Source organism: Lonchura striata, chromosome 19 (assembly GCF_050655825.1).
Source record: "Lonchura striata isolate lonStrDom1 chromosome 19, ASM5065582v1, whole genome shotgun sequence".
In the NCBI taxonomy this organism is placed as follows: domain Eukaryota; kingdom Metazoa; phylum Chordata; class Aves; order Passeriformes; family Estrildidae; genus Lonchura; species Lonchura striata.
In genome coordinates, this window is record NC_140721.1 from 3,675,002 (window position 1) to 3,700,008 (window position 25,007).

The 25,007-nt window shown below is 39.7% G+C and overlaps 2 protein-coding genes across 2 annotated transcripts in view; one reads left to right on the forward strand and one right to left on the reverse strand.

Annotated features, from left to right (window-relative positions):
* The window catches only part of LHFPL7 (LHFPL tetraspan subfamily member 7), a 58,009-nt gene extending 40,092 nt beyond the window's left edge, over nt 1-17,917 (forward strand). Inside the window, exon 3 of the mRNA XM_031506461.3 lies at nt 14,741-17,917. Coding sequence (XP_031362321.1) covers nt 14,741-14,967 — 227 coding nt within the window. The 3' untranslated portion in view covers nt 14,968-17,917. The remainder of the gene's footprint in view (nt 1-14,740) is intronic.
* A 371-nt stretch (nt 17,918-18,288) lies between these two features.
* SPATA22 (spermatogenesis associated 22) lies at nt 18,289-24,921 on the reverse strand. The gene is made up of 9 exons (XM_031506460.3): nt 23,012-24,921; nt 22,047-22,139; nt 21,528-21,656; nt 20,753-20,807; nt 20,529-20,624; nt 19,817-20,117; nt 19,374-19,503; nt 18,949-19,046; nt 18,289-18,614 (listed from the first exon to the last, which is right to left on the reverse strand). The coding sequence occupies exons 2-9, from the start codon at nt 22,087-22,089 to the stop codon at nt 18,423-18,425; spliced, it is 1,044 nt and encodes a 347-aa protein (XP_031362320.3). The 5' UTR covers nt 22,090-22,139; nt 23,012-24,921; the 3' UTR covers nt 18,289-18,422.
* Between the last annotated feature and the right edge of the window lie 86 nt (nt 24,922-25,007).

The window sequence follows — 25,007 nt, forward strand, 5'->3', positions numbered from 1 at the left end:
CCAACGTGACCCCGGGGGATGTGAATTGGGTTGCAAAAGGAGCAGAGTGTCAAAGAGCAGCCCGGGCAGGGCCTGGGGTTCTCCTCCCTTCCTCAGCTCCTGCTGTGCTCAGCAGGGTGGCGTTGTCCTGGGCATGGCAGCCACTGGCACAGCACGGAAATCCCACAGCTGGTTTGTCCAGAGTCTCCCAAGCAGTGCTGATGTGGCAGCACCTTTCATAGCCACATTTAGCTCTGTGTTTCAGTTGTGCTGGTTTGGGGGATTTATCTCACCTGGGTATCAGGAACAGGGAGATCAGACTTGCTTTGAAGGGCTCTTTCCTCCTCCTGCTGGGGATGCTCACAGCTGAGAGAACCCTGCTGAGCACTTGCTCAAACTGCTGAAAGTTCAAGTCTTTATGCTACAGAAGCAAAACTTTCCAGTGAATACATCCAGGCACACTGAGGTTTGATTAGAACTTTGTAATTTGCCACTGGACAATCTGGAGTGGGAATTTGTCTGCAAGTCATTTCACAAGGTCCAAGGGATTATATCCTCCATGAGTCGCTGAACACAGGTGAACTTTTATAAAATATTGCTCTGTCAGTCCTTCCCTGTGTGTGTACAGAATACCAAGCTTCCAGGCTGCTGAATTAAAGCTGTAAATTTGAGCTGTCAAAGCCAAAAGATGTTGGACCAGGCAGCAGGTACCTTTATGACATTTCCTTATTACAAGCACTGAGATGCAATTGTTCATGGAGGGCATTAAATCAAATTGTGGATGGAAGCTGTGACAGAACCCCCCAGGCTCCTGCCTCACCACAGGCACTGCAAAGTACTCACAATTAACCTGCGTGGCTGGAGAGCTGCACAGGGGAGATGCTTTTCTTTTGGATGGATTTTGCCATCCCAAATGTAACTGTGCACTGTGCCACAGAGCAGTTGCAATTACCTTAATGAGCTAAAGTCTGTGGAGCAGCTATTCCATCAGGCTTTTGGGACAGCATCTGCTGTACTGCCCCCCTTGCCAGTGGTGCTCCACTGAGCTGCATCCTCCTAAAAGGGCATCAAGCTTGGAGGAGCAACCATTTGTCCAGAGACACAGGAGAAAGAATGGATTGATGGAATTAATGATGCTAGAAGGGTACTCCTGTGCTGAGCAGGTTATTTGGCTGTTGGTTGTATCTTACATGACCTACAATAGATCAGCAGGTGCAGTGACTCTGACAGGAGCTCACCTGTCTGCACTGAGTGAAAAGTTTGGGGTGGGCGTGACCCTGGGGACAGCAGAGGGAAACCTGAGCTGTCAGACCCATTCAGCCAGGCCAGGCTCCCCATCAGAGCAGTTTACTCAGGCTTTGGTGTTAATTGTTTCACTCATTGCTTCTTTGTAGTCCATCAAATTTAATTCAGTCTGTGGATGCAGTAATTACACATTCCTGGTTTTATGAAGGGCTAATAGACAACCTAAGGCTTTGTGTAAATTAGTGAATGTTTCCTCCTGCTGTTTGTCCTGTGTTGTGCTGGCAGGTGCAAAACGTCCCTTGCAAAAGCATATGGAGAATCACTGAAGTACAGCAAATGCTGATGGGTTTTCCAAGGACAGGCTTAAAAGATCATGTTATTTATGATATATATGAGCACAGGGTTTATTTTATATTATTCTGTAGCCTGAAATGCCTTAAAATTGATGCTGAGAAAGCAGATACCTCAGAGGAAAAATATTTTCTTATAAGGGACATGGAGGCAAAATAATAATTTCAGGAGATGCTTAAGCCAAATGGGAATGGTGACAGTGAGCAAACAGCCTGAAAGGAGCAGGAAACCTTGTCTGGTTTGCACTGAAACACAAACTTGTGGAGCAAAGTTTTTAGTCTGGCTGCATAAAAATTAAGGATTCTGTAGGGAAAGATAAACTGGTGTTGTCAGGTATTAATCTGCTAGTCACACTGCAAGAAAATTGTGGTTCTTTGTAGATATCTGGGGCTAAAACCTGGCCTAATGAGGACAGTGGCAACATTTCTGTTGACTCAGGACGTGCAGGATTTAATTCTAATTCTTTAACTGTTTTTATTTCCTGTAAATAATCCCGCCTAGAGCTGAGGAACATTTTTAAGTGAAGGTTTATTTCTCAGTACTTAACTATAATACATTAATAAATCAGTAGCCAAACTAAATAACTACTGGTTTTTGATTATATTCCAGCCTTCTCATTTATTTCTGGTTTTCCTCTTTCTCATGTTATGCTGAAAACAAGTCCAAAATCTACATTTTCTGGCAATTGTGAGATGCCCATAAGAAGGGTAACAGATACTCAATGCTCTACCAAGCAATCTCTGCTGTGTGCTCAGGCAGTGGTGGAGGGAAAAGCATTAGTTCAGCTTTGGTTCCCTTCCCTTTCTGCTGATCCCATGAAATTGAAAAAGCAAGAGGAAAAATATCAAAAGATCCCATCACATTTTCTCCAGTTTAAAGTACTAACTATCATGTTATGCAAAAGCCTGAGGTAAGCCTCAAAGCTGGATCTCTTACATGGCAATTTCCTTGAAGAGCTGTTGGATCACATTTTTCTAAGGGCTTCTTCTACACACGAGTATTTTATTGCATCTGTTTATCCCAGTAACCTGGAATTCATTTATCTAACAAAGATATTTCCATGAGCGAGCTTCCAACATACAGAGGAAAAATATGACACATCTGCTTCTAGTTTGTCCTTTCTGTGGCTAATTTAAAAATGAACACCAAGGGAAATACGTGTCAGGCACAGAGGATTCACCTCATTACTAGCAAACTTCCAACTCAGAATAGAAAATAACATCTGAAATAAAGATTTCAAATGCCACACTGCAAACTTCTAGATGGCAACAGCTGTGCCAAACCACAGAATTAATGTGGCTGTGATGGAGAGGAGGAAAGATTGCAATCAGTGGGCAGCTTCTTGGGTACTAAAAAATAGGCAGGGATTTAGATCAGCTGGTGAAAAATCCTTTTAATCTTCCAATTTGCTCCCAAGTCTCTTGCACGGTGATCAGATCCAGCAGCTGAGGCCTCATGTCCTCCCCTGAACGGGGTATCTGAGCAAGCAGCAGAAATGCCTTCATTTGGGAGCTCAATGCATTTAGAGTCTCTGAAATGGATGTGGGGCCTCTTTCTGCCTTTGTCAGACCAAACCCTAATGGAACTGGGACAAGAACAAGTGCTGAGACATGGAATGTTATTTCTTAGAGGGAAAATGAGTTCAATGAATGGAAACTTTTGGGCCTTGATGGCTGATGTGTGCACTTAGGGTTCATCATTTGCCCTGTCTAGATGCACATCACTTCTGCCAGAACAAATGAGCATTTTCCTGATTAATCAGGAGCCCTCAGGGAGCTGCTCTTTCTGTACATATATTATGATCATTAAGGAGCCTGACTACCCTGTTCTTGTTGCAGGATGTGGGAAATGCAAAGCAAATTGTGCAAACTATGCTCTGTTTATTGGACACATTTCTCTGTATCCCTTTCAGTAACGGTGTAATTCAGTATCCCGAGATGACAAATGATGTATTTAAGTTCATTTTCCCATGCTGCTCCATAAATGTTATTAACTCAAACATTTAAATGCACCAAGATGGAAATGCTGTGGGGCTTTTTGGCAGTGCTGAAGGAAGCCCCTGTCATGGGGGTGTTTCTCACTGCTGTGTGTGGGGCTGGCAGCCTCAGCCTGTGGCAAGGGGGTCCCAGCTCTCAGCAGGGCACAGCTGAGCAGGGCTGGCTGCTGGAGCCATACAAACCCAGCTGCTGGGCTGGCACTCCTCCCAGAGCACCCTCACACCCCACAGTTTGGACTGAGCAGCAGGACAGGGGCAGGACAGGGGACAGAGCCCTTTACTCTATTTGCAAGCACACCTTTCACTCTGCAAACAAATTACTGCCTAAACCACATCTGACAGGCTGCAGAGTAATTGCTGTGGGAACAGTGCCCGAGTTTGGGAGGCAGGAGTGACTGTGTCCATCTGACAATCAGGGGGCTCCTCCCAGCCACACAGGTGTCTCACCATTGTTCTGTACTGGACACCTAATTAAACAGCAAATTAACATTAATTGCTACGCCTTCTACTGGCACAACCACCTCATTCTGGTACTGCATAAGGCTCTGAAGGCTTTCCACTAATGCTTTTTCACATGAAAGAGAATTTTGCTGATATTGTCCTCTGCTGGGTCTATACTGATTTCTTTTTTAAAGTTGAAAATATATTATGGAGTGCTCTTGGAAAATTAGAAAAATAAATCATCCTGCAGCCCAATAGATAATGTTTCAAATGCTGGCAAAAGCCTATGTGAAAGGAGAGAGAAATATGCATTTTTTAATTACAAGACCTGAACTTAGAAATTGGCTTCACTTCTCTGACGCCCTGGACTGGAGGGCACCATTTCTCTGGCACTCTCACAACTTAACAAGGTCATTTGCACTCCCAGAAGAAACTAAAAATTCATAACTGGAGTTGATAAAAAAAGGAAGGGAAAAATACTGATTTGCAGTTTCTTTACATAAAACATATTCAGGGAAATATTGGGATCTTATCTTGCTACAGTTGCCGTCTTAAGTAGTTCATTTATTAAGAAAGTTCAATGTTTATGCAAGCATTTCAGTCCTCTTTAAAAAGACAATCGAGAAAATAAATAAAGTTCAATGCCAAAAAATCCACAGCAGAGCTATTCTTGTATTAATAAAACAATGGGAATAATACAGATGTCCTTGAGAGTAACTCTTTCTTACAGAGATAAGGTAGTGATTAATGGGAAATTTGTTCTTGCCAGAGGTGGCTTTCAACAGTAAGTAAATAAATAGTATGATCCCATTCTTGCAGTCTACCTACCATAAATATTATTAATCTAGTAATAGGAAGCTGTAATACTGCTGGCTATTCAGAGGTTAAGATTCTGAAAACACCCTTACCCCTAAGGTTATTTTGTTGATCATGTCATTTACTATAATGCCACAGGAAAAAAAAAAAATGGCATGGCAACCAATTCAATTCAGTTTTAAAATAATTTCCAGAATAGAATGCTTATTTCTGATGGTGTCGCTGCACCTGGTCAAATTCAGCTAAAGAGCTTAGCCTCAAGGAATGGAACAGCCTCTATGGAGCTGGATTTTAAACCTGAGGGAGTGCTGGAGCAAATTAATATGGGTTCTGTCCAGTGGCACATGTGCTGCAGCAGCTGGACTGCCCCTAAGCACTCAGTGGGAAGCAGGACATTGCCAAAAGGCACCAACCTCCTGCAGTTCTCCTTAGCCTGAAGTTATTGCACAAGAGACAGAGATTTCCAATAGAACTGTAACCAGAAATAGGAAAAAACCCTCCTCCACATAGACATTCAATTTTCCCCATAGTTTATTTATGAATTCTGAATTTCATGGGTCAAATTTATTAACTAAGTTATTCTGTCAAGAAATATAAATGATGATCATTTGTTAGCTGCACCTCTTGAATAACTGCATCAAAGTGTAATAAAATTATTGAGGGGATTTATTAACCTGATGAAGTAACTCATTAAATCCTTCAAAAGCATTAATGAAGGAGGAAGTGTGGGCCTTTTGGTATAATTGGAGATAGGAAATTGTACAGCTGGGCCAACCTGACAAGAAGGATCAGATATCCCAAAACACGTCCATTTAGATGGTAATTTGGGGCATTTCTATCACTGCTCTGGATTTCAACATGATTTTTCTAATCTTGGTAGCTCTGCATCAGAACACAACTCTGTCTATCTATCTATCTATCTATAGTTTGTTTGTTTTACTACTTTCTTCTAGCAGCTTTGGACTGAATTAAGCTCTTGTGTGAGATGTGGCTGGGGTTCTCTAAGGCTGATTTGTCTCTGTTAACTGAGTGTGGCTGGACCAGCACAACCAGCCCAGAACAGTTTTGACCACAGGTTTTAAGAGGGCATTATTCAAAGTTGCTGCGTAAGACCTGGCTAAAGAGTACAGGGGTCAAACAAGGCTGAAGTTAAAACATCAGATGTGCTGTGCTGATTCATTTGCACAAACAGCCATCAGTGACAGCAAACCCTGCTCAGGGTTGGATATTAAAGCTGGATATTAGAAAGAGGATGGGAGAGAAAAGATCAAAGTGCCTTGTGCACCTGAGGATCAGTGCTGGGATCACCTGCTGCGTTTCCGGGCAGCTTTCAGTGAAGTAGCAGTTGCTATCCCATTTTCCATCTGCAGAGAGCATCTGGTTCAAGCCAAAGCTGAGTCCATTTATAATGTTTTTAAAACCACTGAATGGATACACCTGCACTGTTCCAGCATTAAAGATCTTCCAAGCACTCAGGAAGCATCACTGCTGGAGGTGCTGCTCTACCCCACCCCTGCAGGACAGGGGCTGCATGTGGCTACAGCTGTGTGGCACCTGGGCTGGGAGAGAGGGGCTCTGGAGCAGACAATTATTTCCAACATTACTCGTGGTGTGGCTGATTTATGCTGGGCTGGAATCAGCAGCATGAAATGAGGGTTGTTACAGAACTGTTCTTTATGATCAGGTGATGGCACGTGAGCTTCTGCTGACTGATGACATTCACAGGACTAGGACATCTGAGAAACAGAAAAGTCTGCTTTCAACCCCCTGTCAAGCAGTTTTTATGAGGAGATTTGAAAACATGCAATTTGTGTCTTCCTGATAATTCCTATGCCCTGGGAAAACTGAATCTGGTCTTTGTAGCTTAAATCAATTACGAGAAGGATGTACAATGTCTTTTTTGTTTTAGGCATATATTTTTCATGGTTGCATTCCAGATAAAACACTGTTGTGTCAGGGATTCTAATCACCTTTCAGGCATATATGTAAAATACTTGTCTCTGAAAGAGGTAATGAATGTGATATCCCTGAGGCTTGGAGGCTGCTGGGATGTGAAGTGCAGCTGTAATGAAGGGAGATGTGGGCATTATTCTCAGACCTCCCACCACCACTGCCTCGGCTGCCAGTGTGCGAGATGAGGTAGAGAATGGGCAAAGTCAAAATAAATTCACTCTACAACACTTTCCAATAAGGTCACCTCTGGTGGAAGGCTGGTATTTAATGGCCACCAGCTTCATTATAAATCTGTTTTCGTCAGCGTCTGCTCTACTTAAATTGTGAGTCTTGGGAGAGGTGAAAAGATTGATTTAAAACAGACCTGTGGGCTGAGCAGGTGGGGAGGAGAAGGGAGCAAATGTGTCATGTGGAATCATGACTTTTCAGGTGATCTACACATCACTGCCTCTCTTTTGGACCTCAGCCCCTGTTCTAAATAGCTATTTAAGAACTTGGATTTGACAGGCAGAGCAGGAGCCAAGGCCTGCTGCAGGCTGGGCAGCATCTCCCCTTCCCAGGTGAGCTGGCTCCAAAGCAAAGACAATATAAATGTGTCTGTTCCCTCACTCCCTGCAGCTGCACAGGGACCCAGGCTGACACTGGTTCTTTTGCTTGGGAATGCATCAGATAGTAGGTGGAAGCTGCTCTTGTTCTCAGCCAAAAGATCACAAGAAAAAGCATTAATTTAAATTTTCAGTCATCAGTTTCATTCCTTGCTCATGCTGAAGAGCATAGCAGTTTTGGCAAGGATAGATTAATTAAGAAGGGAAGCAAAATGTTTGCCACCCTGATTTCTATTTGTAGAAATGTGCATTGCTTAGAAAATGTGTACCATGTTATGTTTACCTAAAATAGTACAAGTGAAATATGCACTTTTTATTAGCACTTCTTGACTGTTGAATAAAATGTGACACAAAGATAAGGGAACACAGGCACATTACAGGCATGATACATTCTGAACATGCTGCTCTCAGCTGAAGAATCCAACACTTAAATATGTCAATATTACATTATTAGTCTGCTTCTGTGTTTGCTGCTCTGAGATGAAGTGAGCATGACTTAAATAATTAAAAAAAAATAGAAAATCTAAGTAATTATTGAAGCAGTACAAAAGAGGAAAATCATAATGGTTTCCAATCTGATAGTCCCCATTTCTTAGCTCTCTGACTCTTGTAAAATTTCATGTAACACACTGCTATTTTGAGAAACATTAGCTCTTGTCTCTCTTTTACAGTCTGCTAAAGAGGCTGTATTTCTCCTAACCTTGCAGATGACAAAATGCACTCCTTCACCATAGTCTACACAGTGCTGGCTCATTTCAGGCTTTTCGAGTAAATGACACGCAGCTCTATAACTGTATGATTAGGCCCATAGATTACCAGATTACAGCTATAAATCTTCACCATAGCTACCACTCACTTGGCAGAAATAGTCCAGTTTCATCATTTGTTCTCATGTAGAAAACACGCTGTGAAATGCAGCCTCAAAGGTCACCAGGATGGCATTTCCTTTTGTGGCCCTTAATAAACTTGCAGCTAATGCAGTAATTACCAAGCCCAATTACCTCTGTGATGGCTTCAGAGAATTTCTTTTCCAAAGTCTGGATAGTCAGAGTCCACTCCCTTCAGTTAATAAATAAGATAGATTCAGCTATTCCTACAATTGTTAGACATTTCTGAAACAGGCTATTTGTAGAATGAGGGAGTTGTGCCAACAGAACCTGAGTGGGGCATTTTAATGGCACTAAAAATATTTGTTTAAAAAGGTGCATGGACACCCTTATTTCAGTGCTAGTTTTATTTAAAACAATGTATTCCTATCTACCTCAGATAAATCCAAATAAACTGAAATGGAAAACATTTCCAAGCTTTTGATATACACATATTTCCCTATAATTTTGCATGTATGTACATACATAAGAATACAACCCAGTATATCTGATGCAGCTCCTTAGCTTATGAGCTGGAGTCACAGACTCAGCATTTCCTTAAACACAGAGTTTGGAGACATTGTACAAACAAATTCATTCCCTTTGTTAGCTACAAAGGGGTTTGAAAAGCTACACAGCTCTTGTTATAACTACATTTATATTACAGCTGCTAAATGCTAACTTGTGAGTTGCACCATTTAGAAAAGCCAGAAAAGGAACTGCTATAATCTACTCCTTTGGCACCAGCCCAGCACTGATAGAAGCTCCTCAAATCACAACATGTTTGACTGAAATGACACCAGTGGTGGAATAATTCTTTACAAAGAAGACCTAAAGTGTGATATGTTAGAAGTAGCTGGGCCATTGTTAGGAGTTCCAGCTCTCTATTCAGATACAAAGGAAGGCAGCTACATCTTTATACCAAGCATATGGGCATTATTATCCCTTTTTCCTGCTCTTCCTTTTAGTTTCCTTGGAGGGAATAATTGCTAGGGCTGCTTCCAAGAGTTTGAACTCCAGGTACCTGACATGCACCTGCCACGAGTTCAGCAGAGCAGAATGGCATTTAAGTGTCCCTGTTTGCCTCAACCTCCAAAGTTCAGCTGTTATAACAGGAGGATTTTAGTCTGGTTTCTTTCATTTTGAGAGGTCACTTTCCTCTTTGTTTTATTTATATGTAATAGGCATTTAAAACTATGCCTGCTGATTTTAGATATATTTCAGCTCACCTCAAATTACTCTGGATAATTCCTCCTTTCCTGAAGTAGTCAAAAGGAAATCATTAATTTTCAGATAAGCCCAGAATTCCATTTTGTTTCTATTTGTACACAGATGTGCAGCTATTACTGACAAAAATCTTGAATATTACTTAGCACTGTCTTCAAGGGATAGATGCGGAAAAGAAATATAGGTACCTCCTTTTTGTACAAGAGGATTTATCCAAAATACCCCAAATATAGAAACCCTTCAGGCATGCTACAAAAATATTTACTTGGGAAGAGTGCTGGGAAGGACTGAGTGCAGGCCAGGCAGGGCAATAGGACAAGAGGTGATTTTTTGAAGATGTTTGGCTGCTAGGTTTTCCCTGTTACCTGTATTTCTGCTTGGTGTTGGATCAGCACCTGCTTTCTCATTTAAGATCATGTAAGTAATGAAAAGCTGGAGAGCAGCTAATAAAATTATTAGGTGAATAAAATGCATGAACCTGAGAGGTCCAAGCCAACTGATTGCGCATATGAAGAACTGCCAGGTTTAATAAGGGAGGTAAGGGATTATATGTAAGAGGAAACTTCTTGATGAAATGAGTGAAAATTGCTTTGGTAGATTAAGCTCTGTCAATAAAAATCTTCCAAGAAGACTGTGACAATCTGTAATAGGGTTGGAATAATACCCTTGCTTGCCTATGATTCAACCGTAATTCCAATGATTATCTAATATGTTCCACAAGCTTGCAATTAATCCATCATTGTCACAAGTATCAGGAATATAATACACTCCTAAAGTAAGCAAATTAAATTCCTAAGACAAGCTAACCTTCTTACAGCAGGTAATTTCAGGAAGAGAACTCATGCACACAGAATATTTCACTACTACATATCACCTAAACATATTAACAAACACAAAATAAAATAGGTTTTTTTGCTCTCTGTGTTTGTAAGCCACCTTTGGATTTCCGTCCATTTCAACATTAGTATGGAAGATAAACATAATCTTAGTCCAGTTTAAACATTCATGCTTCACAATACAAAAAACGATTCAATTATTGTGTTTCAGATGTTGGAAACTCCATCAGTCTTGCCAAAAGAAGTGGAATGGAAATAGCCTTTTTTTGCCATGGTATCTAAGAGTGTTGTACACTGGTGCCCTCTGCACACACTCCAGAGAACTGCATTGCTTTGCTTTGGTTTAAAATCAACTTGAAAATGGTGTGAGATATTTAAATAATTAAACACTTGTACAGAAGCTTAATGAAATGAATAAACCATTGCAATGACAAAGAGTTATATATTATTAATTTTAAAATAGCAGAAAATGCTATTTTCCCCAACTAGAAGTGTCACTGATTCAGTATTTTCACCAACAATTTACAATTTTTTCCTAGAATAGCCCTGTTTCCCCTAAAGAGGAGTGTCCTCCTTTCGAAGAATACCTTATTACTATTAAAGTTATTTAGAAAGCAACCAATTCACCAACCTACTTTTTAAAAATAAAACCAGGCCTTGGCTAGCAAACCCTTCAGAGGAGAAAGTGCCATTTACCATCTGGCTGTAGGACACCAGGGAAGCAAAGAGAATGAGACTGTAACTGTTTGGGATTAGAAAGTAGAAATAAAATATGACTTACTGTTGAACCAATGTGCTTGGCCTTGTCCCTGGCCTGCCACCAGCAATGGCTGTGAGTTACTGCAGAGGGCTCAGGTGGGGAAGAACCCAGCAATAACAAACACCTGTGTGGCACATAATAAAACAAAACAAAAGAGCACTTTTTAAGCAGCCTTCACAGCTGATGGGAGATTGCGGCTTTCAGCAACAGGAGATTAATCAAATTATCAAACCATGTTAAAAAAACCCTCAATTATGCGTGTTACTAGCAAGTCCTCTCAGACCCAGAGGTTTCATGCTGCAGAACAGGCAGTATGTTGTGTGGCCTCATCACCTTGTGTGACAGCAGGATTACAGCACGCAGAACGGGGAGATGCACTCGCTGCTGTGTTCTGACACCTTTGAAAGTGATGTTTGTTGTTGGAAAGCCGTTCAGAGGCGTGAGTGTTACAGAGGAGCCTAAATGGAGCCCCACTGTTCCTTTGTGTGCTGTCCCAGCTCGCTGTGCTCTGACAGACAGCACCATTAAGCAGTCATTAGCACCACGCCTGAAAGCTGGGCTTCTGCGGGTAATAACGGGCTATTCAATATTTGGAGCCTTTGTAAGAAAGAGGGCACCTAAATGAGAATAATGAGGTCATTCTATGACATGCCTGAGGATATGAAACCATGGGTAACTTTTTAGCCCGTTTGATATGTGAACATATACGTTCAGCTGCGACAGATTATTTCTAGCCTAGGAAAAAAAATAAAGCTGCTTCCATTAAATCGCACCACGCAACATCAGCACCAAGTGGCAATCAAAACACTGTAAAACACAGCCTTCCAAACAATTCTGTGTAACCCAATCAGAAAGAAAACATATATGGAACAGATATGTGAAACAGAGCAAAGGTTGAGACAGTGTCAGAAAACCAGTGAAATTTAACAGTTAGGAAAGGATTTTATCGCTAAAAGGATTGTTTCCAATTCTGCTTTTTTTTTTTTTTTTTTTTTGGTCGAATGAGATGCTATTTTAGCTTTGAAAAGATGAACAAAGTGAAATTTTAATTTTAGACCCACTTCTTGCTTAGAGCAGTGGCTGTTTCTTGTTAAACTGGCTCACTTTCCCAACATTTCACAGAAGGTTTTGCACCCCAGGGCTATTTCAAGATCCCTGGTGCAGTGGAGCAGCCTGGATTGCAGGGGAGCTGTGCTGAGCACCCCCTGTGCACCACAGGCTCTTGGGCAGCCCCTCTTCCACATCTCAGCTGTGTCAGAGTGAACATACAACTGTACAGGTCCAGGGATTAACAGGGTTTAGTTCGTGGTTTAACACTCTTGTAAATAGCAGTAGGAAAAATCTCAGGTTTTTTTAGTTATCTCCCTTGTTTCTGCCATCTGGAATTTTCCTGGGTGTGCAAGTGTCATGTGGCTCTCAGGCTGTGCTGGCCCTTCAGCTCTTTTGGGAAAGCTCAGTGACCTTTACTGAATAAGATGACAGAATAATAGAATAGTTTGGGTTGGAAGGGACCTGTAGAGGTTCTCCTGCAGCAAAGAGGGATGTCTTCACCTAGACAAAAGTTGCTCAGAGCCCTGTCCAACCTGACATTTGATGCTTCCAGAGATGGGGCATCCACCACCTCTCTGGGCAGCCTGTGCTGGTGTTTTACCACACTCATCATGAAAGATTTCTTCCTTCTGTCTACTCTGGTTTAATTTAAAACTATCACCCCTTGTCCTTGTCTGGTTTAGCCCCATTTTTACTGTATTTTCATTTATATTTTTTAGGGGTGTCACACATGCAATTAGAGAGATCTGCATAACGCAACTTCCTTGTATTCAGCTTTAGCATGTCTGGTTACTGTCAGGCCCTAAAAGCAGGGACACAGCTGCTGAAATCTCAGTTCCAGGAGCTCCCCCTGCCCTGGGCAGCTGCTGGAGGGATCAGGAATTGTGAGCCTGGCTCAGGATTTTGCCTGTGCTGGGAAGGACTTTTCCCTCACTGGCTCTTGCAGCAACATCTTTCACCCACCTTGTGCTTGGAAAGAGAAAAGGCCACAGCAACCACTGCAAAATCATTCCTGAGGTTTAAAGGAAAGAGGGTGGCTGCTGGAGCAGGTGAAACACTTGGTGCTCAGATTTCCACCTCTTGGCAGGCAGCTTCTCTTTGTACTCATAGGTGACACACCCAGATGGAAACAGACTTTGCTGCTGCTCCATTTTTTCTACTTTTAATTTCCATTTTCTTCACCTTATTGTTTTCTACAAGGGATTAACTCAGCAGTTCCATTTGGACTACAAAGAAAGGTTTAATTCAAATTATTCAGGGACTCAACAGGCTGTGTGTTAAACTTTTGGACTTCATCTAGCACTCAAGCTAATTAAAGTGGTTTTTAATTAAAAAAGATTAATGAGTGATTGCCCTTTTTTAGTGGGTACTTTTAAGATTAAGCCTCTCCAATATTATAATTGGAGTAATATACACATTCTCTACCTTAAAGGCAATCACAAACACAGAGAATAGCATACAGTGTTTGTTTTATATTCCTAATGTTTCATTAGATGTTTGCTGGTTATGAATTATCTATCAGCTCAAACATAACTGTTAACTCTTCTTGAATCACTACCCTGAATTTGAACAAACACGGTCCTGGAAAAAGGGGAAGAGAGGAAAAGGGACTGCTCCACAGTATAGTTTAGTACACAAAATAAAGCCTTTTAAAATAAAGTAGAGATTCTAAATACAGTGGTTACTGATTAGCAGAAGGGATAGAAAAGAAAACGTGGTTTCTCAGTGTTCTCTCAAACAAAAGATAGTGTAAACCCTCTCACCAGCCTGGCTCAGCCCCTCTCCACTTCCAAGCTGGGCAGAATCAGGTTCCAGTTGTTCCTGCGGGATTTTCATGCATCTTTATCTTACTCATTTTATCTTCAAAATTGGAAAAGTGGTTCTGCTGTTGATTCAACTACATACATAAGTTGATATTTGAATATGACATGGATTCCTTAAAGACTAAAATCTGTGAAGTTCCATTAAAAACCAAAGGATAATGCAGGGTAAATTGCAGGAAGCAAGCCTGTCTTTCCAATGTCAAGAAACATAAAATAAATAAATAAAAAGAAGATAGATGGTGTTGTTTTTCATCAGTTGGCAAATGCAGGATGTTTTAAACAATTTGAGTCAGTACTAATGAGTCTCACATTATCAGAACCTCATCAGCAGAATCTAAAAAACTATATTTGAACTCTTTCATTGAAAGTTTCTATTTGGCATAACAAAGTAATTGCTTTTCTCAAGCACAAAAATGCTGTTGTGAAGAAAGTGAAGCTGGTTTGGAATCTGCCAACATAGGAATTGTTCCCCTCTGGATTCCATTATACCTGAACCACCTTACTTTTTACATGGCCACATAATTTGGATCGCAGCGCTTCTGAAGTTATTTAATGGCAAGAGTTCTCATGAAAAAAATCCCAACTTGCTGCCTTGTCACACCACTGCTGTTCACAAGAGGTAATTATGAAAAGAAGGATAATCTGCCAATCACAAGGGGGCTTTATAAGCTATACCTTTTCCCATTGATTTTAATATAATATATATTTGTCTTTCTAAAATAATTATTCCTTTTTTCGAAAGGAATTAATGTTTGATAATAACTGGTGTGATTTTTTTTTTCTCCTCTCTAGTGTTCATAATGGCTTCTGGGCTTTTGGTTTACCCTTTTGGTTTCAACTCTGCTACTGTGAAGAGGTTCTGTGAGAACTCAGACATCTACTATGCAGGAGACTGCCAGATTGGATGGGGGTACATGCTGGCAATTGTTGGGGTCATGTTGTCTGTCTTTTTACCATTCTTTGCAAAATATGCACCAAAAGAGCACATATCTCCAACTCCAATACCTACAATTTTATAGTATTTTATTACTGTTTAAGAACAGAACATTCCTGTCTACACTAATGGGCAGAAATTATTAAAGCACTTCCAGCTGGCTGTGTTGCTAAAGAGAGGAGAGGAGATGGGGAAGAGAAGGTCAGATTGACAAAGACCAAAAGTGCATTGAAAGTCTTCCGTAAGCGTGAGCAGCGAACACTCTGGAATTGAAATAGGATTAATCAGCAGCCTTTACACTGCTCTAAACAGATAATGGCATACTGCCTTAGACAAAATAAATCAGTTTATCCTCAAAATATCTGTCTACCTCCCAGTTTCTTTTGTGTCTCAAAATTGTGAGTCTTAAAAGCTTCAATTCACTTTTGATATAATCTGAAATGTCAGAACTTTTATGAACCCCGTAACTTTAAAATCAATAATGATATTTTGTTACAATTATTTTAATTAGTGAAAAAGCACCTACTAGTAGCCACAGCCTAAAATTAAGATTGATAGCTAAAACTAATTGTATACAAGAAAAGTTTCTTTTTCATCTGTATATATTAGCAGCACCTGCATATTGTAAGTTCTGGGCACAGTTTTTACTTCTGCTCTAATTGCCAATATATAGATATATCTTCATGAAGTCTTGGGTAAAATTGAAATTTATTTTTTTTTTCCTGAGAGCTCCAACTACTTCCAACGGCTCCATGATGATTTAATACTTTAACAGCAGGAAAATAAAAATCCTAAGAATTTGTTCTCGGTATTTCTTAAATTATAATTCTAAGTGGACTTTAACAAAATGTTTTGAAGTATGACAACTGTAGATTTTTGGTTTTGTTGTTTAAGGCTGAAAAGAAAAAATCTCTTTCTACAAAAATGTCTGTGCCCAATGGCCCTTATCTGTAGCGATAATACAAGCCAGAATGAACTAATTCCAGTATTGCCATTGCAATTCAGAGTCCAGATGGTAAAACAAAAAAGTGAAGTGAAATGCTATTGAACATGACTAGCAAAAATCTGATGCTGTGTCAGAAGTACAAATGGCCATATTTCATTAGTCTATATGGAAATTTTGTGAGGTCTGATTTCCACAACAGCACTGAATTCATTATTATCAAGCATTGAAATAAATGCACTTGATTGCCTTAAGCAAAAAAACATTGGGTTGTAATCTCACACCACTGCTGTGTGTTCTCATTTAAAATAAAATTTTAATTCTAGTTCTATTCTCATCTTTTATTTTCTATTATTTATTAAAAAGAAAAATCACATAGATTATATTTAATTCAGAGGTGTACTTCTTAGTTTTGTATTTTGGCACAAACCAGGAGATCAAATTTATTATTCTTCACTTAGCTGAGTCCAACTGATTCCTGAATTTTTATTTTTTTTTAATGGAAGGTGTACATGAAGGGACAGACAGAGACATGTTGAGGATGTATAAGAAAATGCAAACAGAACAATCACTGTGTTATTTTAATATACATCAAAGACTTCTGCAGTCTTGTTTACATTCCTCACCATTCTAAACTTCAATGGAACATTGCATTGTTCTCCAGAATAATTGTCCTATTGTTACATTTCCATGCACTCTAAAAGCAATTTTGGCACACAAACTTAGCAAGTTTTTTGAAAATGCAGATTCCAATGCAGAATTAAGGACACTGAGAAAGAGAGCATGAGTGCTCTGCACTTTTGCTCACAGGGACTGATAAATTAAATCTTCCAAATATTTAACAAAATAGGCTGAAGGAATGCCCTAAAGTAAGAAGAATAAATTTCAGTCACTTCTGTATATTAATGTGCTTTTCAGTGATGTCTTACACTTTTTTTAATGAATGGCTGAGATTAATAATTTTCATGTAAGAGTCAGAAAAGTGAGGAATAACAAACAACATGCAAAAAGAAAATAATCACCACAAAGTAGAGAGACAGAGATGCAGGCTTTTCTTTCCTAACCAACCTGTGCCTTTACACTAGAACCATTATACAAGACAGGATCAATATGGTCAAGAAAAAAAAAATCACCCAACAACTGAAAAATGTTGAGTAGTGTGTATAAACTGTAATGAGTAGGGTTTTTTGTTTTGTGTAATGTTTACGACTGTTCACTTAATGTTTCACTAGAAAAAGTGATTTGTTAGTGTCAAATAGAAACTTTTTTTGCAAAGATCTAAACACTTCCTGAAAAGAAAAATTAATTTAGATTTTTATTAACAGCCATAACGTACCTAGTAGACAAAGGACCTATTCCTGTCATTACTTATTAACGTAAGTTTCACATGTGTAAAACTGGAAGCATCAATCACTTAACTGGAAGCAGTTTTAAATTACTGTTACAGCAGTCTTACAATTCACAACACCGCTGTACCAAATCCTTTACTTCTTAAAGCTCAACTTTTGTTGTGCAAATCATCAACCTCCGCATCCTGCAAAATTCTGCACCTTTTATGAGTCAAGATAATGCTTCCATTAGGAGCTTCCTTTAACATTTTATAACATTTTTATAATATTTAAATAAATCAAACACGTGTACATGACCTCTATCACTGGATTGGCAAAACCCTCCTTGAAGCATCCATGCTCTGAGCCTGCTTCACACTGGAGGTGTGGTGATAATTCCAGTGATCCTTGCAGTAGCTGGTAAAGCACATCCTTTAGATCTCACCTGTTGCTGACAATGCCTGTGCTCACACTGACAGATCACTTTTTTAAATAAAGACTGTCTGCGCGTTAAACTGTGTAAAAGCGTTTTCCTGTTACAATTTGCTGGACCAGGTTCAAGTTTTATTCTAAATATATAATTTTTTAAGTGTAACTAAAAGCTGTATTTTCCATTAATGTGTTTCTGCGTTGACTAGCTGGCTCCTTTTTAGAATATTAACTGTTTTCTGTATTTGACTTGTTGGATACAATATTTCAATTATTTTAAATGTGAAATTTCCAATTGCCAACACTGTATAATAAAATAATAAAAAAAATCCCCATACTGTTTGCTATTTTCTTGACAATTCTTTTGTTTTGCAATTCCCAAGAGATCTGCTACAAAGCTTCTGAAGCAGGGGAAAAGGAAATAGGAACAGCAGGAATAACCTATGAAAGGTAGTGTTTGAAGGCAAAGGCACATAAAAATGTACATGGTCCATCTGTCATTAAATATATTTCTATGGCAAAGACAAGGAAGTTCTGTGTTCAAATAATTATTTCTTTTCTACTTCCTCTGTGTCCTTGGGAATCTTCCTACAGCCTCAGGGTCTGTTGTTATTTTATACAGGTATTATACTGATATTAAAAAAAAAAAAAAAAAAACACTAATCAGGTAACACATAAATGGGAACCCAATGAACACCACACAGCATTTGTTGGATAACAGAGGACAGTGATATTTTCAAATGTTTAACCAGATTTTCAATGGTAGTTTTGGTAAATATTGTAGCATGTCCAGCCTTTAGATAACAGTTAAAACTGGGGTTTGGACAACCATTTTGACTTTTACATTTCATTCATAGTTTTTACATATGCTGTCATCTCAACATCTGCATTTTTAACAAAGTCTTGGAAAGTGTTCTGTTCTTGAGCAGTTGCTGGTCTTACAGAGACGCACTTGAAAATGTTCTTTTTTGCATCATAGGTTCCCATGCACCTGTGCACTCGACCTCTAATGAGTCGTGGAAGCTCACGGTCCTTCATCAAAGCATAATAAACACATAAAACAATTATATCACCTCACATAAAAGCTTTCCACATGGCTGGTTTCTGAGGGCTACGTAAAACAGAAGGTCTTTACATCAGCTTTGTTCCTGTTACCAGCTACTTAAAATCTAAACTCAAAGTCCCACCTGTTTTTCTGAAACAGAAGTCTGAGGATGCCTAAGTAGTGACTATTGCTCTAAATTTGGAACAATATGGTAAAAACATTCAGCCTGCCTTTTGCACTGTGAATTTATGTTTTCTTTTTGCATTCACAAAAATTATTGGAGCTAGTGGTGACTGTTATGTGTGGACACAGAATACTCACAATTTCATAAAATACACAAGGCAGGGTCTCCTTTCCATCTCTCAGAAGAAAGTTCTTTGCCCCATATGCTCCAGGTGTGACTGCAGAATCCAGTGTGCCTGTCCATTAAGCAAAAATTAATAATTCCAAAATTAACTGTATTAAAAATTTTTGTAAAACTGTATCACTCTACAGAAATTCCTACTAAACAGGAAAATTTATTCTAACACGTTCTAAAAACAAGGAAAGAAACAGAACAGAAAAACTTGATGTTAGAGGAAGTGTTAATTTTGTACCTGTTTCAGTCACCTTTGATAGCTGAATGGAAGGGAAATTAGCTGGTGCTTATGCCAATATTTTGTGGGTTTAAGTATTTCAGCTATTGAAAAATTCCCACTTGTTGTTGCGCTAGCATTCTTAGCAGATTATATTCTTATACTGCTTACCTAAAACTTCAAATAACAGTGCAGTTTTATAGGCATACTGGCTCCAGTGCCTCACACTTTGAATGACAGCAGACAGGATTCGCAAAGAATTCTTTTTTATTTTAGTTTTCACTTGAGATGATGAAATTTCCTTTCAGATGAAGACAAAAGTTTAAGTTAGACATACACACTTGCAATTTCAAAGGGCACATAGGCATTTATTTATTATGTTAAGTAGGCAATAATTACATTAAAATTAGAGCATTTGTTCAGACATACAAATAATTCCCTGCCACTTTACTCAGGATTTTAGATTATTACAGTATGAAAATCTCCATTCTAAATTTCCAGAAACTCCAGGTTTTACTAAGGGGTGATGAAAACCTCACCATCTTCCACCAGTTTTCTTTCTTTACTGCTTTCTTTATTGTGTCTTTCCTATTAACGCTGCCCACAGGTTTTACCTGATTTTTATCTTCTGGGACACAACCAAATTGGTTTTCATTCATTTTATTTTGCTGAGTATTGTTAAATTTATATGCTGGACTATGATCCTGCAGACTTCTTGTCACAGTGTTGGGTTTCACTGGCCACTGTCCTTTGGATGTGTCTGTTTTGATGAGCTGGGATGGGTTACGACTGTCAGGGTGTTTTTGCTGCTGGACAGTTTTCAAACTGCTTGAAAAGTTCTCAAACTTCTGAGAAGTTCCATTATCAGATCTTGAATTTGCTGTTTTACCTAAAGGAGTATATTCATTTCTGTTCCTGCAATACAACAGTTCAGTATCACAGTACCTCTTCTGAATACTGAGCTATGTGATTAAAAGATATTAAAAAAATCCATAAATTGTTGTTTTAGCTTTAAATACCTCCAAACTCACTTGAGTTTACACCAAATTTATCCACATACAGGCCAGTGATTACACCTGTGCATAGATCCATATGACTTCAACTGGCCTTAAAACCCTGCTCAGTTTTTGTCTCGCCCTTGTAAGGGATCTTCCCTGAGCCAAAATTCACATATTTTCATAACTCTAAAATAAAATAAACAAGGTTTCCTTTGAGAGTGTTATTAAAAGGGTTTCTTTGACTGCTACAGGCATATGGGAAAATGTGAGATGCATTTTCACATAAGAACAAAAAGGAAGGATAATAGACATTAAAGGCTTCACCAACCTGCAGGCAGACAAGTTTTTTCCAGCATTTGCTAAATTAAACTTTGATGCATTTGGTGGTTTCATAAGGGAAGGAGCCATCGGATGTTCTGCTTGGCTTTCAAAGACAAGTTTAAAGTATCAGTGACACAGCAGCAGCTTTATTGTAAGACACACATGGATTGTTCATGAAACAATATCCAAATAAAAATTTAAAAAGCAACAAATAACGTGCTTTTTACATACCCACTGTTTGCTGCTTTCTGCAGTTCATCCCCTTCTGGGTTTGCAGTTCCCCAGCCTAATTTTCAAAAGACAAAGGACTGAATATCAATAAATATGGAAACGACCGAACGGTAATAAGTCTTTGTAGGTCTCCAACTCTACCTAATATTCCACAAACAGGCCCACATAGGAAGGAGGAAGAAAAAAGGAGAATGTGATCCTTTGATATTTGTAATTGTAAGACAACTTCTAACAAGTAGGTTGCTTCTCTAGACAATAGTTCAGTTATAAACATTAGGCTTATTAGCAACAGAAATTTTATTATAAGAAAACTTTTAAACTTTATTACAGTAAAACATAATGAAAGCACTAAAAGCAGAATTCTGCACTGTCCCTTCCAAGCCCAATTTGCAGAACAGAAGTTCCTTTCTGAACTACAAGAAAGGCATCTTACAAATGTTTCTTCTTGTAACACAGGACTTGAATGTTGATTGAAATCAGCTGAAAACAAAAGGTCAGTTTCAAGAGACTCTATTTAAATGCCACTGCTACTTCATTCTCTATCACACAAAGAGTCAAACTCCCTCTAGGCAAGAAGTATAAAAAGCTCAATTGTACAAAGGAGAAAGAAATTTCCTGGAGGACAATTTTTACATAATGAACTTTTCAGAAATAGATATAAAGGATGCATATAGTTCTTGATAAAGACAATGTCTGATTTCACAGAATACAATCAGGAAGTCAAGATTTACTTGAATTTAGAGGCAGTTAAAAAAAAAAAAAAAGTCTTATTTACCAAATGATGAGGGAGAGAAGTCATAACTACAAGTCCCAGAACCAGTACCTAGTTCATTTTTAAGTGGATTTGAAGTGAGCGGCTGTCTGGTTCTTTTTTTCTGATTGAACAGTGGTACAGGCAGACAACCTAAAATTAAAATTTAAGTAATGCTATATTAACAGCAAAAGAATATACAACCCACACTTAAAACAAGTAAAATTACTTAATTATTTTGCAATACACACAGGAATTACATTTCATAAACACATAAAAGGCCATTCCCTCACAGAATTTATGTTCCCAGCCCTCTGTCCTGCATATAATCCCATGAATGAAACCTTTCCCTCAGTGACCAGTTCCCTGAATCCATCTAAAATCTCTCTCTGTGCTGCAATAAACAGGTAATCCATGCAAGACCACTCAGGAAATGGGGATGTAGGGCTAAACACTGAATATCCTGTATGAATACTACATATATAAATGTATTTTATGTGTCTATAAAAGTATAATGAGGTGTAAACACATAAGGGCTAGTACCTGCTGTGCTCCGAGCCGAGGTGTCAGCTAAGCTCCTTTTCATTTCTTTGTTGAATCTTAACAGGCAGCAATGTATTGCTTTCTCCAAATTTGCTGTATGGAAGTCAGATAAACAAAGCAAACTAATTAATGCTGCAAACACATCCACATTCCATGTGATTTTATGGCAGTTTCTCTTAATACTGCAGCTCTAGTGGTTGGCATCATTTCGAACAGAAGACCTAAAGCACAGAAGCAGCTGTCCTCAATTTCAAAGATGCATAGGAGGATGCCTAAGATGCAACTGCTCTTTGCAGATTTCAGGCCCTAAGGGAGTGGGGCTGAGGGTCAGGTCCACGTTGAGAGTCAGCGCTGAGGGATGAGAGTCAGCCCTGAGGGTCAGCCCTGAGGGTTTCGCCCTGAGGAACACGGCTGAGGGCGAGCCCTGAAGGAGTGGGGCTGAGGACCAGTGCCATGTTGAGAGTCGGCGCTTACCGGGATGAGGGACGGGGCTCACGGTGTGCCCTGAGGGTTGAGCCCGGAGGGACGGGGCTGAGGCTGAGCCCTGAGGAACACGGCTGAGGCTGAGCCGTGAGGGTTGAGCCCTGAGGAACACGGCTGAGGCTGAGCCCTGAGGGTTGAGCCAGAGGGACGGGGCTGAGGCTGAGCCCTGAGAGTTGAGCCCTGAGGAACACGGCTGAGGCTGAGCCCTGAGGGTTGAGCCCGGAGGGACGGGGCTGAGGCTGAGCCCTGAGGGTTGAGCCCTGAGGAACACGGCTGAGGCTGAGCCCTGAGGGTTGAGCCCTCAGGCGAATCCCGCCAAAAATAACGGACGCCCGTCCGCGCGCTCGCGCCTCAGGCGGCGCGGAAATGGCGGGAAGGTGAAGCCCCGTCCCACCCGCTGAGGGCACGGCGGGAGCGGCCGCGCCCGGCTGGGAGACACAAAACCCCTTTAATCACCCCCTCGGTGCGATTTCATTAATTACCCCGGCCCCGAGGAATCGGTGTCACCCTCAGAGAGCCCGAGGTAGGAGCTGAATCTCCAGAAGTGTGTGGACGCAAACGCAGCTGTAAATAAAAATAAGGGCATTCTTCACCCTGTTTGTCTCTTTAGCTGTTCTGGCTTTTACACATGGCTAGTTCCTGTCTAAAATCTGAGTGCTTGGCACGATTGGATCTTGTTTTGTTTTAGTAAACCTTTTCCTTCAGAAGCGCTCCCAAAGCTCTGTATGTAGCCCATCAAACCAATCTGGATTCTTACTAAACTAAATATCCCACATCCTTTTTCAGAGTGTGAGTATTGGCAAAGCACTGGAATGAGGGATGGGTCCCAGCGTTTAACCCTGAAGAGTGAAAACTTCCTATGTGAATTCCATTCCTATGTGAATTTCCATTAATTCCCAAAGTGGCAGGTCCTGGGACACCAGGAGTTAAAGTGTTTGGATAGGAACTCCTCTAAAGGGATAAAAGAAGCTTCCATGTGTTTAGTTCCTAAATTCATGTTTGGAAATTCACTGTCTTTATCCTATAAACACTCTTAGGAGACAAACTTCTTGCATGTTAATTAAGTGAACAGACATCTCTGTGTTTCATTCAGCGCTTTGGAAGGAGTTAGAACCATTACAGTGCCAGCAGGAATAAAAGATAAACTAAATGTTCCAGCCCTCCATGTTTGCATTTTGCTGTTTAGTCTTCAAGCTGCTGCTGTGTTTAAATTCAGGAAACCCAGATTCAGAGTGTGAGTTGTGTTTTTGGGTGTTGTGTCACTCCTCATTCTGGCACCACTGCTGAAGAGAGGCAGGGATCAAAGGCCAGTACAGACTGTCCAGTGCTGTAAAATGCAACTTTACTGCTTTGTTTAATAAATTACCTATTCTGATTAAATATCTGACAGCTTCCAAGTACAGAATAATACAGTTGAGTATTCAAGCAAACAGTCTCTCTGTATTAACTCACTGTAAAGTTCAGCAAACTCTGAGCGCGTGAACCAAAACAAAAAGAAATTTTTGTAGAAATTATATTCCTGGCAGAACTATTCTAGTTAAATCCCGTGCTTAGCTTTTCCTAGACCTACAGTCTGTCAGCCTGGGATATAAAGTCTTTCAGACACTGGCCAAATATTCTCTCAGTCACTGGAGTATAATCTTAATAAAATGGAATTGTTCAATAAACATTCTTTATTCTCTTGCAATCTAATATTTGTTAATGTTTATATCATGAGTCATATACCAATTGCAAATACTTCTGTCATTTACAAAAATAAAGCTTATTTTTCTGTTAATATGTCCTTTTATTCTAAATGTTTTGATTCTCAGGATGGAAGTTACAGCTGCTCTTTGGCTTAAGCTTCAGAAGCCTTTCTGAACACTTTTGGAAATGGAAGAAAAGTTGCTGACTAAAGTTTTTTGGGGAGAGAACAGAACTATTGTTCCATCGTGGTCTAAATCCGTTTCCTTCTTAATAAAAGACTGCTAAAGTTAGAGAGTTGTCCCTGGCAAAGTTGTTTCGATGTGTTAGAGGTCTGTGTTAGCAGATCCCAAGATAGAACTGGAGCCAGAACTCTGGGCAAGTCAGTCATGGATAAATTGCACTGTAATTTCAGCTCATGTTCCTTCTAATCACTGTTTGTAGGATTTCTGAAACAAAAGAGGTTTTACAAGCCACGGCATGCATTGAGGAACGTAGCTGTTCTTTGGCTTTTTTTAGATGAAAATACTTACTGTTTCAGCATTGTGTGCTGGACTAGAGCCAAGATATGATTCTTATTTTGCTGATTTTGCTCACTTTAAATCATTCTTCCCTTATATAATATAATACTTATGGAACTTCAAACATACATGAAAATACCTGTTACACCTATTTGCAGTGCAAAAAATGCCTGACATTTAAGTGTAAAAACAGTGTTTTCCACTGTTCATTAGCACAGGATTTCCCTATAGATCATACATTATAAAGACTGCCCAGAGTTAACTTTTGGACTGT

Coding starts and splice junctions, on each gene's coding strand:
- SPATA22 (XM_031506460.3), bottom strand. CDS start 22,089: ATGAAAAGGAGCTTAGCTGACACCTCGGCTCGGAGCACAGCAG. Junction 21,657..22,046: donor CTCGGCTCGGAGCACAGCAG/GTACTAGCCCTT, acceptor TTTTAATTTTAG/GTTGTCTGCCTGTACCACTG. Junction 19,047..19,373: donor ACTGTTATTTGAAGTTTTAG/GTAAGCAGTATA, acceptor CTTAATGGACAG/GCACACTGGATTCTGCAGTC.